This window comes from Neofelis nebulosa, chromosome X (genome assembly GCF_028018385.1).
Source record: "Neofelis nebulosa isolate mNeoNeb1 chromosome X, mNeoNeb1.pri, whole genome shotgun sequence".
NCBI classification, from domain to species: domain Eukaryota; kingdom Metazoa; phylum Chordata; class Mammalia; order Carnivora; family Felidae; genus Neofelis; species Neofelis nebulosa.
In genome coordinates, this window is record NC_080800.1 from 39,919,695 (window position 1) to 39,937,705 (window position 18,011).

At 38.9% G+C, this 18,011-nt stretch overlaps 1 protein-coding gene across 9 annotated transcripts in view; it reads left to right on the top strand.

Annotated features, from left to right (window-relative positions):
• Positions 1-18,011, top strand: part of KDM6A (lysine demethylase 6A) — a 208,043-nt gene that overhangs the window by 184,971 nt on the left and 5,061 nt on the right. For 8 of the 9 annotated variants that reach the window (XM_058712764.1, XM_058712765.1, XM_058712767.1 and 5 more), the window contains 3 exons: positions 395-509; positions 3,623-3,810; positions 4,634-4,775. In XM_058712764.1, coding sequence (XP_058568747.1) covers positions 395-509; positions 3,623-3,810; positions 4,634-4,775 — 445 coding nt within the window. Of the gene's footprint in view, positions 1-394; positions 510-3,622; positions 3,811-4,633; positions 4,776-13,247; positions 18,006-18,011 lie in introns of those variants that run through there. The other variant, XM_058712771.1, reaches the window with a different exon arrangement.

The window sequence follows — 18,011 nt, forward strand, 5'->3', positions numbered from 1 at the left end:
TACTTACCATGTATTCGGTGCTGTTCGAAGCGGTCATTCTTTCACTGATCCTCAAAACAACAGAATGATTTATTGGAATTGTTATTATCTAATCTTAAATGTAAGGAAACTGAGTCAGAAAGGTTTAGCAACTTGCCCAGGTTCATAAGCTTAGGAGCCTGGCTCTAGAGCTTTTAATAATGATTTAGGCTGCCCTCTGCAGAAGCTTTTACTAAATAAGTTAGGAGTTGACCAAACTCTGCTCTCAAACTAGACTTGACACAAAAATGATGACAGACACCTGAATACCACTAGAACGTTCTTTGCTGAACATTTCTGAGGTCTCATTTCTAAAGACCTATTTTTCTATAGAATTTATAGTATGCTAATTACTGTTTTTCTTTTCACATTTCAGGCCACCAAGAAAATAACAACTTCTGTTCAGTTAACATAAATATTGGTCCAGGTGACTGTGAATGGTTTGTTGTCCCAGAAGGTTACTGGGGTGTTTTGAATGACTTCTGTGAAAAGTAGGTTTCCAAACTAAATTTTCTTTAAACATAATTATTTAAAAACAGTAATTGTAAAGGACGACTTACTGGATATCCTAATGTATGTAACCAGCTTACCGTTCAGCAAAACATTCATTTAAATTGATTTGATTCCAAACCTATTATTTTGTATTACTGAGAATACTTTAAGAAAGATGCTCTGAAAGCACTCCATGCAATAGTATAGTAACAGTCTTGAATTTAGAGGATAGGAAGGTTGAGTTGTTTATTAGGTTAATTAAACAATTGATGCGTAAATACAGGCTCATGTGGGAGGTCTGTATTGCAAGAGAAATTATTTTACTGTAAGTGGTTTTGGAAGTGGAAGGAATTCTGTGATTGAGCACCTTTGTTATAGGTTATTAATAACTCAAGCTTGAACATCCTACTCTTTGCCCTATCACTATGATGTCAATTCTTTTTAAAACTATATTGGCAACTTTTCCTATAGAAGAATTTTATAAAATGTAATCAATTGCATCAGATTTTGTTTTCTATAATTGAAGGAACTCACATAGTGGAAGGTATTCCTTTCCTTAAGCTCCTAGAAATAACCTTCCTTTATTTATCTTGTGTTAAAGGGTACCTTGGAATTATTCTCATTGATTTAAACTTAATTATTTGTCTAAATGGAAACTTACTCTCTCCTTTGTTTTTTTGTTTTTTTTTGGAAAGTACTCCATTATGTAAGCACCTGATATTTTCAGTTAATAATAACATTGAAGAATTATTGTGGTTAAAAGCATAAATTATATATACATTTGGTGTTATTCTCCCCACCCCAAGAAGATAATAATGGGGGAACCACCCAAAACATTTACATTATGAGAGACTTTGAAAACTAATTACACACATACTCCACATACTAACTTGTAATTTTTTTTATTTTGGGTTACAGGATCTTTGCCGTAAATGTGTTGATTTAGTAAGAAGTGTAAATATAGTTACCCAGAACCCCACATTAGTCCCAAATTTCCTTATATACAAGCAAGAGATAACTACCCTTCACTGTTTCTGCTATTTAACATACAGATTTCCTTTCTGATAAGAAATCCAAAGATGTGAAATTTTAAAGTTTCAGATGCTCTGATGAAATAACCTGATCTACTTTAATCTGTGCTTACTTTTATGGACCAGCAATCTGGTAGTAGCAGAGAAAGAGCAGTGCCGTGTAGGAAATAAATCTCTATCGCGCTCTAGAAAGATTTGTATTTCTTAAACTGTGAGATAGTGGTATATTATTACAGCTACAGTGCACTGATCCTTATTCATTATTTCTGAGTAGGGATTTACAATCTTTAGGATTTAGAATTTTGGGGGTTTTTTTCCCCCTTCTCTAAATGGGGAGGTAACCTGGGAACAAAGATAATTGGAAGAGACAGATCATGTCTAAAAAGTGTGAACTTGGAGATAATGAAAATATCAAGGTATGATGGGCTAGGTAAATTTAAGCTGCAGAAACAGCACTTGCTACTTCAGCATTTCAGTGTAATTTTGTTTCACAGAAGGATTGTTGCTTTTGATACTGACTGATGTTGACCATGTCTGTAGCTTGTGTTACGACTTTAAACAATATCTGTCTTGAAATAACCATTCACTTGAATATATGATAAAAAGGATGCTTTTTTGAGTAACTTTAATTTTTTGTTTTTTGGGGGGGTGTTTTTTGCTTGCTTTTGGACAGAACGTTTTCTCCAATTTTATGATGGCAACACATGGGTGAAGTGGGAACAGGATTTGTGTTTGTAATCATATTTTGCTTCATAGGCAAGTTTTTCTGGACTGTATATCTACTTAGCCTTATCACAGACAGTAAGCCAATCCATATCCCTTGCAGTTAGGCTACCATTGGCAGTCTGTTCTAGACTTTGAAGAGCAGCCTTGCATTTTTTTCAAGGAAAAAAATAAGGCAGACATTCCATCTACATCAGAGGTTGGTGAGATTTTTCCACAGAGAGCCAGATAATAAATATTTTAGGCTTTACAGGTTATATGGTCTCTGTCACAACTGTGTCACTGCAGTAAATAGACAATCACACATAATAATATGCCAGTGAATGGGCATGGCTGTGTTCTAGTAAAATTTATATTTACAAAAATAGGCAGGCTGGATTTGGCCCACGGGCCCTGGTTTGCCAGCCCTTGATCTAGACAAAAAATTAAATTTAAACCAATGAGAATAATTTCAAAGTACACTTTATCCTTCGGCACAGGACATAGAAATACAGTGAAGACTGTTTTCTTAGATCTTAAGGAAAGGAACATTTCCATTCTGCAAGTTTTTCCTTCCCCCAAACATAGCCAATTTAATTTTATAAAATTCTTCTGTAGGAAAAGTTTGCTATATAGTTTAAAAAATACTTCACATTGTATCTTGACAAGGTAGAATAAGAGGCCAGATTTTTAAGTAAAAGCTCGCTGCTAGGGTCCGTAGAGTGTTTCCAAAGTGTATTGGTGGTGGTGGCAGTGATGATGGTTATTTGTGCATGTGTGTGATTGTTCATTTTTTATGCCGTTGGTTTCAGCTGCCTAGTTTTAGGTAAACAGTCTTCAGAACAGTAGAGGCTGACATCCTGTCCCCCTTTCCTACTTAGGATTCAAAACAGCAGTAGAGACCGTTCTGTTTTCCACCTTCCCTCAGAAATGGAAGTTCCTAATACTTACATGTACCTTCCCTTTACGTTTTAGAGATTTCTTGGTACTCCAGGAAGAAGGGTTCAGTCAGATAGCTTTTAGGGAAAGGAAAGGAGAGGAGAGGAGAGGGGAGGGGAGGGGAGGGGAGGGGAGGGGAGGGGAGGGGAGGGGAGGAGAAAGGAAAGGTTCATGTATGTGTTACTTAAAAGGAGTTTTAGATTTCATTTGGATCTTGGAAAAATCAGCTTGAGGTCGTAGTACTGATCGTTGGAGAAGTTGTCAGTACTTAACTGCAATTTCACTCACTTTTCATAGAGTAGTTCTTCTTCCACGGGCAATTATGTTTCAGTGCAATGCCAAAAGAGCATATTTTAATGACTTTTGACCTTGTTTTCCAGTCTTATTAAGTAGTTTATTAAAGTATTTGATCCATTCGCATTATTTTTTTCTTATTTCAGAAATAATTTGAATTTCCTAATGGGTTCTTGGTGGCCTAACCTTGAAGATCTTTATGAAGCAAATGTTCCAGTGTATAGGTTTATTCAGCGACCTGGAGATTTGGTCTGGATAAATGCAGGCACTGTTCATTGGGTTCAGGCTATTGGCTGGTGCAACAACATTGCTTGGAATGTTGGTCCACTTACAGGTATTTTAAAGAATATGCTAAAAAAAAAAACCCAAAACAGTTTAATTTATAAAAGATTGTATCTGATAGGTTTATTTTTTTTTTTTCTTGGAATATAACTCACTAGAAATTGGAGGAAAAGTTGTATCTCCTTGAGTAGAATTTTTATTTGTAGTACAAGAAATTGAATTCAAGTTAGTAGGTAGAAATCCAAGACCATAGATCTCAGCAAATAATAAATTTACGTCTTTATATACAAGGAAGATATACTTTTCATAATTTTTAGAGTGCTTGATTTTGTTTTATAAAGGAAACCCTTTATGGGAGAAGGCAAAGTAGAGTGGTTATTCATTCTTTGAAATGTTTCTTTTATGTGGTTATATCATATGAATAGCCCTATTATGTCAAAATCTGTTTGAATTACGCCTGCCTTCAGGCAGTAGATACTTCAGATTGAGAATATGGCCTTTGGAGCTAGAACCACCTGGATTAGGACCAGGACCTGGCTCTTGCAACTTTGGGCAAGTTATATAACCTCTCTGGGCCTCAATTTCTTCATCTGTATAATGGGAATAATAAAATTAATAAGGTGATGATAAAGATTAAATGAGATAATGTATAAAAATAGCTCAGCACAATGCCTGGCACATAGTTACAGTAAGCACTCTTTGTGTGTTCCCTACTATTGTTATGACCATAATTATCAAAGAAACATAAAAATTATTTTTGTAATGTTTTGAGGTTTTCAGAATTGGTATTGATGATATCATCTGAGGAGGTGATAATGGTAACTTCATATCTTTTGGTACTTTGGGTTGCTTTATAACTGTTTTTTTTTTCCTAGCCTGCCAGTATAAATTGGCAGTGGAACGGTACGAATGGAACAAATTGCAAAGTGTGAAGTCAATAGTACCCATGGTTCATCTTTCCTGGAATATGGCACGAAATATCAAGGTCTCAGATCCAAAGCTTTTTGAAATGATTAAGTAAGTGCTTTCTAAAACTGCTGTAGTCCCTCTCTTTTTGGGGAGTGTTAACTATTCAGGACTTCCCCCCCCCCCCCCCCATTGAATTCTGTTGACATCACAACAAAATGGTCCAGAAGTCTAGTAAAATGTAATATGAGAATCCACACAGTAAAAGTTTTCTTCCCTTCCAAATAGTCAGGACACTATGGTGCGAAGAGGAATGAAGGCACACGGATGGTTCTAAACCTGTAGATTCACAGACCAGTGCTTCCCCACTACCCTGTGAACCACCTGGTTCCTAGGAGAACTTGAGTTTTAATATCGAAAGACTGCCCTTAGTATCACGGGGAGAGAATGGCATCACAAAATAATTTGCTGGTACAGAAAAATTAGTATTTAATATAGGGATTTAACTAAAACAGCAAGTTTTTAATTGTTTTAATGAGATCATCCTTCTTTAATTGTCCCTTTTCTTAGCTGCTTTAAACACCTAATGCAAGTTGTTTGAATATGTATATCCTAGTAAGCTTCTCATTTATTGTCAGTTTCTGTCCTAGCTATTTTGCAAATATTTTCAGAAGTATTGTTTTCAAACAGTGCTATATAGCAGTGTTTCCCTAAACTGTATTTTCTACCACTGCTGACCCTACCCTGGAAAGGTGGGGGATTCTGGTCAAAGAAATACAGAAAAAGATGGATTAGATAAAGTTTTACAAGTCCTTTATTCTTTTATTAGTTTTTGTAAACTGTTGTAGAGACTGTAAGTGCTGGTGTGTTTTGTGAACGGGGAAGGAAGAGGGTTGTATAATGTATTGTATTTCCCAAACTTACTTGTTTGACCAGTATCTTTTAAGGGATTGATCTCAAAAACGCACTCTGGAATACACTGCTTTATACTCACTGATATAAAATAAGTTTTCATCTTTGTTAAAGTAGTACTTACGTTAAATATTTCTCCTGCAGCTATATTAATTTGGTCACCATATGTTATTTTCAAAATACTGTCATTTAAAAGTAATCCTGCCTTAATAAAATGCTTTCAAACCTAAGTCCAAAATTTCCTTCACACAGAAATAGTGTGGCCAAGGTAACACGCCTCTGGATTATCTTACGATACAGTCCTTTATCACTTGGAGTATTTTATTTAGGCCTGGGCAGAAGTAGTAGGAGAGACACGAGGTAATGAAACCCAAATCATAGCAAGTGATGTACAAATCCTTTTAAAAAGTTGGATCTTGGGGACCGTATTCTATAAATGTAATTGGTGGTGGGGTGTGACGACTTGTCTGTCCTTTTATCTCATTATATCTGACAGGAATCAAGGAAAGATCATTGCCATATCCTGTTCTTCCTACCTGGCCCACGTTAATTTAAACATCTCTCACTTCTATCATGTCTGTCCCTCCGCCCCCATCATCCTTGCCATCCTTCTAAACTCCTTCCAGTTTATCATTATCCCTCTTAACATTGGAAATGTCGAGTATCCACCCTTGTATCATCTTTGTTTTAAAACTGTGTTGTGTTGAAATTGGATACACACCAATTTGGCTGGTTTCCAACTCAAAATTACCCACGATACGGTTTTTCCTCCTACTTACCGTATTTTTTTTAACCTGAGTGCACTTACATACTCATTTGACTCTCGTTTTACTCTGCGCTACAAAATGTTCAATCATTTGAATCTTGATTGTGTCCCTCGTTATATTAAGAATTCTGCTCCCAGCTTGAGTTGTCATGAGATGTGATTAGCAAGCTCCTTTTGTCATTACACTGATTGTAAATGTTCACCATAAATTCAGACCCCTAAACTTTGCTTCAGAAACGTCCCTCTTAAACATAGTCGTTCAGCTGTTGCTACAAATGTACTTTTCCCCAGCCAGCATTGTTCGCTTTCTTTCATTTGTAGTTTAATGAATATTCGCTGACTACGTTACAAGGCTCTGGGCTAGGCACAGAGGGTATGTGTGTTTGTCCAGCTGTAGCAGGTGTAGGTCTTGTCTTGAAGGAAAAATGCATATAAATAAGTAGATTCAACGAAATACGACGACAAGTCCACTGGATTCTTTTGCAGCTCCACGGACTCAGAAAAGTCAGTGTACTCTGGGAAGCAGATACTTTGTGCGAAGGGTAAAGATTTGGAGGCAGGGAGAGGACAGAGGACGGAGGAGTAACACCTAAAGTCAGTTTAAGACCCAACTCTTGCGCCAGCAGAAAGATGCTTCGGTTCCTCTACAAAGGAGTACATACCACATGTCCTTCAGTCCAGCGTAGTCACATTTTCCTCCCATGAGGGAATGAATCCCTTTCCTTCACTGGAGCACCAGGCAAAATAGTTGGCTTATGTGGAGGGCCTTACTGTACTATTAGGATCATACTCGGCATGGAAAACTGCTTGCTCTGTGAGAGGCTCAGAGGAAGTCCTGCTGCCCAGAGGGCCAGCTCATCTTTTCCCCCTGCTCTCATTCTGTCCCCAACACCTACCTCTTTGGCTCCTCCCTCCCCCGACTTCTTCCGGCCTGGATATTTGCATGATCTTAAACGGATATAGGGCACAACTCTGCTACGTACGTGTTAACAACAGTTGGCGTACATTCGAGCTTGAGGACAAGTGTGTGGCGAATAGTAGAATAAGCTACAGTTGTAAAAGTTCTTGGTGGATTGTGTATTGTGTGCCGATCGCTAAGTCTGTTCTGTTAGCTTTTGGTGGGTTTTTAACTACTAGGATCTAATTTGGGTTTCCTACAGATCTTTCTAGCGGTGAAGTAAATAGAGGAAGTTTTTGCATGGTAAGAGAGAGGAATGAATCACAGGTAGTTTGGGTTTTCAAGTCTGGATCCTAGATGGTTTTAGTAATAATGCCAGCTAATAAGTGAAGTTTGGTGCTTCACTGAGCACTAAGAAGAGTGCTTCCCAGACTGTATCTCAGTTATACCTCTCAGCATCCCACGGTCACCCAGTTGGTTAGAGCCGAGATTTAAGCCCATAGCTGTCTTGCGTAAAAGCCACTTGTATATATCTGTGGCACGGGACTTCATTTGGGGGCGGTGGCAAGTTTGAGGAGCCGGTAAAATAGTTGCATAGAGCTGTTTAGCGGAAGCTGTAGGAAATGCAGAACTCCAGAGAGCGAAGTTAAAGCTGGCAGACTAGGGAGTCTTCTATCTAGCCGTTTGGTTTTGCCTTGAGAGAAAGAAAAGGGGAGGAGCTGGGGACAGAGCTTAGAGGAATACTTTCATTTAAGAAAAGCGGATAGGTGAACGAACTAAAGGCCAGAGGAGAGCATGGGGAATATATTGTTACAGAAATAGAGGGGGTCTTTTTCCACAGGCTCGTCGTTGCTGTAAAACTGTACCCACATCATTGCTTTGGTCCTCAAGCCTGGTATCGGTTTGTCCTGGCCTGTGAGCTGTACCAGTTCTTAAGGAATGGTTCTCTCTTGGCATTCCTTTCCTCTGCCTGGAGTCGTTTTCTTCATCTCCTGTTTACTCCACCATCCACAGCACTTGGCTTTTTCTACCTTTGATATGCCCCAGTCACTTCTCTGGCTGCGCTCCCCAGTGACCAACTGATCCGAGCATGCAGAGGCACACACACGAGCTCATTCTTTCTTTAAAATCCCCATTTGTACCTCAGATCCGACCCCCACTTACTTCGTCAGCTCTTGTTCCCACCGATGCCGTCCGATGAGTGCTTGAATTTTCCATTTTATTTTTACTACTCTCTTTCACATTTTGAAGCCTCTAATCTGAACCGCAATGTTTACACCTCCCCCCTTTCTTCTCCTTGTTTGAATTCTCTTTTGGTAAGCGATCCATTCCGTACACGTTGAACGTGTGACTTGTAGGCTGTTTTAAAAGAAAAAAAGTATCTGCTCCATGTAAGAAGTGGATTGGAGCTTAACCTCCTCCCTGAATTATTGTTTTTGGTTCTTAAATACCGTGAATCAACACTGTGACTTTTCTGTTTTAGGTCTTCGTAGCTGAGTTGTAATCAAAAAGAATGTAAGCAAAATTTACCTTGTGCCTTCACATCTCCTCACCCGTTCAGCCCTACCCAGTTCTTTTCGTGCCTTCATATTTGTTTGATATTTGTCGTGAACTGAGTTGGTGCTGTGGTATCGTGCTCGGGGAGAAAGGGATTTGATGACTTCTCAGGCCGCTTATGATAAATGGGGAAATAGTCAATACGTTCAAATACGTGATCTTTGCTTGTGAAGACACTGCTTAAAAAAGTGAGGGAGCACAGAGCAAGGCACTTCTGAGGGAGGGGTACATTTAGGAAGGGCCCCACAGAAGTAGCAGGACTGCAGCTCCATGGTCCTTTATCCTAAACCCCTTCGGCCAAATGTAGCTCGGTATTCAGAATTCCTCGGGTTTAGAACAGTAATACAAGGCGCATGTGATCTGTTTTGTCCTTCGAGTAGGGTCTGTGACGTTATCCTGAAACCGAACACATTAGTATTTCTGCAGTAAATCTTACAGTCACTCTGATGAGCTAAGTGAAAACTATTTTATAGGCTCAAGTCAAGTTTTGACAGCAAATGAGTTTACGTCAAATTTACGAAAAATTGGCAGTAGTATAAGAGGTTGAAAGTGTGTTTGCACCAAGGGATTTAATAGTGGGAGAATGGTGCTATCTCCTGTTGTCACCTGCTAATTCCTTGATACCATTTTGAGAATGAATTACCTGTAGTCGCTTAAACAAGTCAGCGTTATTCTTGGTGGTTTTTTTTTTTTTTCTTTGCACTTTCCAAGTTCAAGTTGGGTCCTGTAGAGTCCTCCAATTCCATAAAGCACTTTATCTGAGTAAGTCATGTAGCAGTCTCTTTCAATTTCTACATCCTAGCTGTTTAACTAAAATACTCTAATCTTCATGCTCTGCTTCACATTCTCCCAAATACCTCCTACGTTGTTGGCATGGTCAAAAGACTGTTCATCATCTTGATTACTTCTTTCATTTCATAACGCAGTGAACTTGACTCGTAAAGTTAACAGCCTAACTCCTTAGAAAAATGGCAGTGGAAGCTCAGTGTGTAACTCTCTCTTTTGATTTCCTTCAACTGTTTAAATGAACATAAAAACTTCTTTCCACATACCCCATACATCATAAGCAAACTTAGTTTCTCCTTCTTGAGACCAAACTTTTAAATGTCTTTTCGGGTCTGAGCCCTACTTCTTCACATCAGCTGAAGAGTATGGATTTAAACTTTTGTTGCGAAAAATTTCAGGTAGACTTCACATTGGCAACGGCTGCTAAAATCTTTTGAATGATGATCATATTTGCATATTAGATCAGTTGGCGGCAAGATGAAGCATAAAATGGAGCACAGAAGATTTAGAGGAATAAATGAGAATAGTCGCTGCAGTTCAGACAAGAGGAGAGACCAAGGTTTGAGGGTAAAATAGACGACACTTGGTGACGGACTGGGTGTGGAGGCGGGTGCTCCCGGGGCGTTGCCTTGGGCCGGGCAGCGGGACTTTCGTGCAGTTGATGAAGCTAGGGATCAAGGAAGAAGAGAGGAACCTAGTTAGGTGTGGGTTGGGATTACCAGCTTGGTGGGCTTTAGACCTGCAGAACGTCAGTTCCTCGCATGATGTTTTAGTGGGAGTCTCTGTCAGGTCACCAGATGGCTAGAGGGCTCTACTGCTTAGAGAAGGAGTCTGAGGTACACATTTATGGCTTTCAGCCAGCTGACGGGGACTCCCTCCTAAGGGGTACAAGTTAAATTTTCTGAACCATTAGCTATTTTTAAAGTAGAACAGTGCCCACACAAAGAAATGAAAGGAGAAAGACTGTAAACCTGAGGCCGCTTACCGATCGTTTCCTTTAATTCATGGAACTGTGACGAGCTTTCCAGTGTGATATCTTGTTCTTCTGTAAAATACGTCGTATTTGCTTATAACGCATTGCTGCACACCCCCGCTCCCGAACTGGTTTCTACTTTTTCCTCCAACTTTTTATTTTGTAATTTTTAAAATCTGCCAAACAAGTTGAAAGAAGAGTACAGTGAATACCTGATCTAACCTCATCTGGAGTCATCAGATAAGTTTTTGCTACATTCACTTAGCAGTCTCTGTATACACACGCATGGCACAGAGTTTTTTGGCTGAGCCATACGAAAAAGTAATTTGCAGACATTATGATACGACCCCAAATGCTTCAATCTGCATCTTTTAAGAATAAGGATATTCTCGTGTAACCACAGTACTGTTCAACATATTTAAGATGTGAAATTCAATAGTAATTAGCTAATAGTCTACATTCGATATTCTCCCAACTACCCAAAAATGTCTTTTTGTAGCTCTTAAATCTCTCCACCCCACCAGCCCCTATGCTGACACTGAATTCAGTATGCAGACATTGTGTCTTCGGTCTCTTTTAAATCTACAAGTCAAGTCTTTTTATGTGATTTTTTTTTTTTTTTTTTTTTTTTTTTTTTTTGAAGAGGGCAGACTTTTGTGTTACACAGAGTTCCATGTTGTGAATTTGCTTTCTCATAATTTTATTTGGGTTGTACATTTTTGAGAACTATTGACAGCATTTACTTCTAGTAAACCCCTTTCCCACTCCAGTGTAAAACTGTCATAGGTGGTCTCCTTAGTGGGTCTTGCATGAATGAGGTTTTACTTTAACACCTAAAATCGAAGGTGGGGAGATTATTGCTGCTGTTTATCCATCTTCATCAGAATATACAGTTTTTACCCTTTGGTTTTAATTTGAAAACTGGTTGACTGGGAGCTAAGAGAAACGTTCTTTGAAAATTCATAATTCCCATTTTTCAGATATTTGAGATACATTGCTGTGGCCTGCATTTTCTCCCTGCGTAGTGCTGAGGCTCTTCTTAACGTCACTTTCATAAGACTCGTATATTCATTATGTTTTAGCATTGAAGTATTCCTTTTAACAGGACCCTTGAAAAGGAATCAAATGATAGTGTAGCAAGTGAGCTCTGGAGCCGGTACTGATGAGATTTCCCTGTAGATTAACAGGCTTTCAGAGCAGTAGATGCTCTCAGATGCAGTTGAATGGTTTAATCTCAGTAGAGAAGGCCAATTCCAACAAATACAGCTTAAATTGCTGCAATCATGTTAGGCTGTTAGCAGGTTAATGTAATGATCGTATGTTTCTGACACATTGGAAACTCTGGTTTCGCCACCTCCTACTAGTTAGTTCCCCTGAAACCGCTGTGATGATAAGTAGTTTAGTACATTTTCAGATGTCAAAAACAGAATGCCAGATACCGCGTTTTCCTCTGAAAAGTTCAATATTAGGAAGTCTTAGATTTGGGAGGAGCGTATCAGGCAATGTGCAAAGGAGTCGAAGGCTAATTTTCCCAATATACAGTCTCTTGTCAACCTCCCCGTAATCTGCTAGGTGATTATACCTTCTAAAAATGCGAATAACTTATAAGCCAATACTTGAAAATAAATTGTCTAAAATTTCAATAGTACCAAGTCCATTAAAAACCACCCCCACAAACTTAAGTTCTTGTCATATCATTCTGTCATTCTTTTGACCACTTACAAAGCACTGTTTTTATATTTCTGTTTTCAAACGTACCATTTTATATGCACAATATTAATGCTTTATGTGCTTTCTCTGAGCCTTTTGTGTATATGTGATCATTATATGTTCATTATTTGCCTTTCCTGTGTAATTTTCCAAAGTCTTAGATTCTGTGCTATTTAATACCTCAGGGAAATATTCCAGGCAGGGCAGCTCTGGGGCAGGGTAGTTGTTTGGAGTCCAACCTGCCTTCAAATCTCAGCTTCTCCATTTATTGGCGGTGGGGGGAATGGGCAAATTACCAAACCCTACTGGTCTTTGTTTCCTTTTCTGAACAATGGGAATAAGAATTTTGTCTTTCTAATATAACGTCCACAAGTATTATGTGGGTCTTAGCACAGAGTAAGCGCCCAGCAAATGGTAGCTGCAGTTCCAGTTATTAATATCAGTGATAGAAACCCCCATCGCCTTCCGGTTTTCAGGTAATATTCATGGACCCAGTGCAGTGGTTCTCAAATGTGGGTAGTTTTGCCTCCTCCTGCCCCCTTCCTCAGGGAACATGAGGGCAATGTCCTGGTTTGAATGGGACGGGTACTACGGGTATTTTGTGGATAGAAGCTAGGGATACTGCTAAACATCCTACAGTGCACAGGACAGCCCCTCACAGCAAAGAATTATCCAGCCCAAAATGACAGTAATGCCCAGATTGAGAAATCCTGACCTAATGGGATCTCGACCAAATACTTGTAAATAATCTGTTTTGTGTTCTTTTTGGTATAATTATTGCACTTTCGGTTGGCACTCATTGCACCGTTTTTTCAAATTAAATAACTTCGGTTTATTCATGATACAATCATTTCAACACGGTTTAAGGATTTGACGTGTCAAATTTAAATATCACTAACTGCCAGGCACTAATGTAAGCACTTTATCTAACATATGTAATTGTCACAATAGCACTGTAAGTTAGGTGTCATCTTTTTGCAGGAAGGAAACTGACGCATGGAGGATAAGAAGTATGTGTGGAGCTGGGATTTGAACCCAGGCAGTCTAGCTCTAGAATGTTCTCTTATCTGCACTGCAGTTTTCTGTCTATGGTCTTACGGTAAACATGTCATTTGTGAAGTTGGTATCATACCAAGGCCTGTTGAAAAATAATGCTACAAGTTTTAGACATTGTTTCCCATCTCACCGCTTAAGAAGTAAGAGGTTTGCACTGGTTCTTACTTGCCTGATCATAAAAATCATCTGAGACTCTTACTAACTAGGTCTCTAGTCTCTGTTCTTAACAAGTAAATTCAGAGCTGTATGGGAAGAACCCTGGGAATCTGTTTCACAGTGGCCTAGATGAATCCTCTGATCAGGCAAGTCCCTAACATCCTAGACTAGATTAGATCGCTTAAAACTAACAGTATTTTTGTTTCCCCCTTTCGTTTGCACATATTATGGATTATTACCCTATCTACGTGATAGAAACTTCATCACAAGCACAGAGGTTTTGAGTTGAGTACACGTTACAGCAAACTGTTCAGTATTAGCTCCCTTTTCCCTTTGATTCCCATTTTTAAATGGATAAATGAGGTGTAGTCCAACTCTTTGGTAATCGCCAGTTGGCCTGATAATTGGATAAGAGGGGCTAGCCATGAAGACCAATCCATTGTGCCTGTAGATCCTGGTGTCCTTGTCCTGGGGCTGGGTCTTCTAAAGCACCATTGTGTAAAACATTACGGTTGCTTTGTGAGAACACTGAATAAACAAAATCCAAAAACTCTAAAACTCTGCATCCTCATGGTTAACATTTGCTTTCATGCTTGATTTTCCATCCAAGAGTTTAAAATTCTTAAGATACCGTTTTATCATTGACTGAGACCTTGATTTTCCGCCATGTGGTTGGTTCAAATGAAACTGTTCGATGTCTTCCTGACATTCAGACACTCCCTGTTGTCCTAGAGGAATGTTCCCCTGGAGTGACAGGTGGCAGGTATGTTTCAAAGGCTCACATGTTGGCTCAGTTTGCCTGCGTGGCTCTTTTCAGGAAGATTGGTCAAGGTGAGGCACCTCTTGGTGTACTTTAACTTTGTGCACCACCTACTTCTTAGTGGCTAAGATTGTTACCGTAAAGATTTAGAAAGTGTCACGCCAAGTTAACCCATCCATGTTTCATCTGATATTTGGGAACTTACTTTGGCAACTTGGTCAGGTTGCCCCCAGAATGTCTGAGTAGTTCCCAGTGTCGTCTTAACTTCAACATTACGTAACGTCACTATGGCTTTGTTCCTTTATTTTCCTGTCCCCAGAAATCCCATCCCAAGATTAAAATCTTGTAAGAACAGTTATTTGTTCCCTAAATAATCCCCATACTAGCTTTGTTCATGGCATTCCCTCTGCCTAGAAGATCCTTTCCTCCCACCTCTCCTTGCTCACATTTAAATCGACAACTTCTTTATGGAAACTGCTGTGATTTCCCATCCCCCCTCAACTGAAGATGAGCTTCTCCTTCCTTCTAGCATTCGTAGCATACTTTTGTCTATTTATCTTTTGCCCAGTGTGTTGATTATGATTATATTGTACATTATCGTTTGTCCTTACATTTGTCTTGAGTTTTCTTATTCTGGTATTTCAAGTATATTTGTATTTCTAGGCCCTTTGTAACATGGTTCTCTAAAAGTTCATCCCTCTTGTGGGTCCATCTTTGTAGATGGCTTTTTGGGGTGGATTAGATTCTACTGTGTAACCTCAAATACAACAAGCCCTCACTCAGCCTCTTCCTTGTGGTTTTCTTCCAGGCTAGAGCTGTCTTTAATATCCCCTGCCTTTTTGTGTAGTCTTTCATCCAGACAGCTAAAAACAGGGCTTGGGTCCTGACACCAGACTGATCTTAAAAGTCAAAGAATTCCCTGCTTCTCTAGCTCCTGAAATCATTTCTGATCCTGTTCCTAAAATGCATCTGTTAAAAACAGCATCTTCTGTCTTCTACATTTTTACACTTTTTGCTAGTGCTGTATTTCGCTTTTAACAAGTTGCATTCTTCATTGCTGTAAGATAAATTTATTAAAACTCATCAAAAGGGAAGTGAAGAGGAAACGACAACAGTGATTTTGTTTGATTCTTACTTTTTAAGCTCTTCAATACGCTCAAATGTTGTCTTCATATGAAATCAGAGTCTGTGATTAACCAAAACAGAACAGGTGACTGTTAAGTCTTGAATATTAGATCTTTCTAGGAATCCTTTCCCCAAATGTTTTTATCTTCTATGGATTTTTCCCTACCCTTCAGTTGAATCACATCCTTTCTCTAGGACCTGCTCATTGCTGTGGACTCCAGAAGAGCCTCTGTTTCTCTCAATTCTCCTTCTGTTTCAACTGCTACCTTTTGAAAATGGGAAGAAACAAAAACTTTGAAGGAAAAGACCTAAGGACAAGGGGGGGAAGCCACAATTTGGTGATTCGTTGTCAGATCGCATTAGTTGAATTGACGGTTTTCTAGTCTCCCAAAATAAAAATTGTGGAGCTGTGATTCCAGAAGCAGAATACTCATGCCTTAGTATTTACTCCTAATAACCCTAGCTCTAACCCTTCATTGTTTGCAGGAAAAAAATACATACTAATCGCCTTTTTCTGGGTGAAACTACCCGATGAGCCATAAATTATAAACTGTAGTCTACCAAAGAGGTCTGTAGCATTGGAGGTTAAAGTTCATTCGCTGAGTAGAGTGGAGTAGTACTCCACAGAAGCCAGGCTGTGTGTTTGAAAAACAAAAACTTAAATTTGCTGAGCTTTTAAGAATCTCATGTTCAAAAGAGAAGACGGGGGGAACAGGCAGGTAGAAAGACAGGAAGAGAGACCAGCAAGAAGAGAGTACAGTGTGAGATAGCAGAGGCTGGAGGTTTTGTTTTTACAAACCCCTAGCCCAACCATTTCAAAATAAGCTTTATGACATCACACAAATTTTGCTTCTCTGAACCCTAGTTTGCTCATTCGTAAGATGGAGATGTGCCTCTTGCACAGGGTTACGTGGCATAACATGTCTCAAGTCCCTAATACCATGCTTCCTGTTTCTTACATTTTATTATTTATGTCCTTTATTGTATTATTACTTTTGTTTGTTCTCTCACACAAGAGCGTAGCGGAGTCTGCAAATCTTCTAAAGGTATCGGCAAAGTTTTAGGCGTTACTTTCCTGTGAAAGAGACCTTATTTTGAGGCCCTGCTTGGAAAACTTGTTCAGTAAGCTCGGTGGCATCAGGGGCGAATTGTATGTGACACGGAGAGGTTAAAAAGGGAGGAGCAGGTACTGTTCAAGAGCTGGTGGCACAGTCTGGAATTATATGCCCTCTCTTTTTGCCCTGATCTGACTTTTTACTTGCTACCTCCCCTGACACCTCTTTCCCGCTCCTTCCACACACAGCTGCCCTACCTTTGACCTGCAACCAGAATCTAAAGCTTACTTGGTTTCTACGTAAGTTAAACACAACAATTGCCGGAGCCAAACTAAGAGTGAAATTCTTTGAATATGAAACTGAAAGGATCTGCCTTACAACTGTAAAGCTGCTGTTGTTGTATATTTGTTAAATAAATTAACACATATTTTTAGTCATCTTTTTTACCTTGGTTTGAATTTACATGGGTTCTGATGAGTAACAATGCTATGACCTTGTAACTTAGGAAATAGAAAGGAAATGTAAATTAAGAGAAATTAAATATGCTATTATGATACTTTAAATTTCACTTAAGTGATCATGTTTATTGAGCACCTACTATATGCCAGGCACTGTCCTAGGCAGTGAATAAAGTAGGCAGGAACTTTGCTTTCAAACAGTACTCAGTTGCTAAACCCATTCCCTTTTCTTTAGGGCATTTTCATTGTCTCTGAATTTGAGAGCTGAAAAGTACCTCAGAGATCTTCTAGTCCAGCCTCTTGCAAATGGAGAACCCGAGCCAGTAATTCACAGGAGAGTTAAGAGAATTTAGCAGACAATTCCAAGTAATGACAGCAAACTGTAGGGAAACCAGCACAAATTGAGGATTCACTGTATCGTTAGTATCATGAGCGTAGAAAAGTTATAAATTACTACAAGAAGAGTTCACTCGTGGTAGTGTAAATGAAAGATTCCACTATATTATCCTCAAGTTAAAATCAAGTAATGTCTTTTTTTCTTCTTTAGCACTGTAGAGAAACCAATTTTGTATCGTGTAGTGCCTAAATCTATAAATGGTTTTCTGTGTATAGACTCAGAAGTTTCAGAAGCAGTTACGCAGACGATGCTGTTTACGAGTGTCCAGGTAGTAGTGGTAGAAATAATGTGTCTTCCTGCCTTAATAGAATCATAGCAGTTCATATCTGGAATTTATACCCCTTAGGCCAAGGGTGAGGACATTGACTCCCAAAGAGGTTAATTGACTTGCCCAAATAAGAGCCAAAACTAGCGACTTCTATTTAAGCAAGGAGTCAGGGTTGTTTTTGGTTTTTTGTTTGTTTGTTTGTTTTTGTTTTTTATATTAAGGTCACTATATTTTGATATTCAGATATCCATTTTCATCTTTAAATGATCTAATATTGTCATCAGACTTGCTGAGCGTTGGCCTTATTTTTTTTTTTAATTAAGACACTATCTGAGAAATTGACAAAAGATAAAGTCACAGATATTACAACCTGGTCTCTTGGCATTTCTATATTTCTGGTAGTTCATCTCTTATGCTAAAAACATCCAGTCTTCCGTTGCTGGTCATAAATAATTTTTCCCCCATAATAG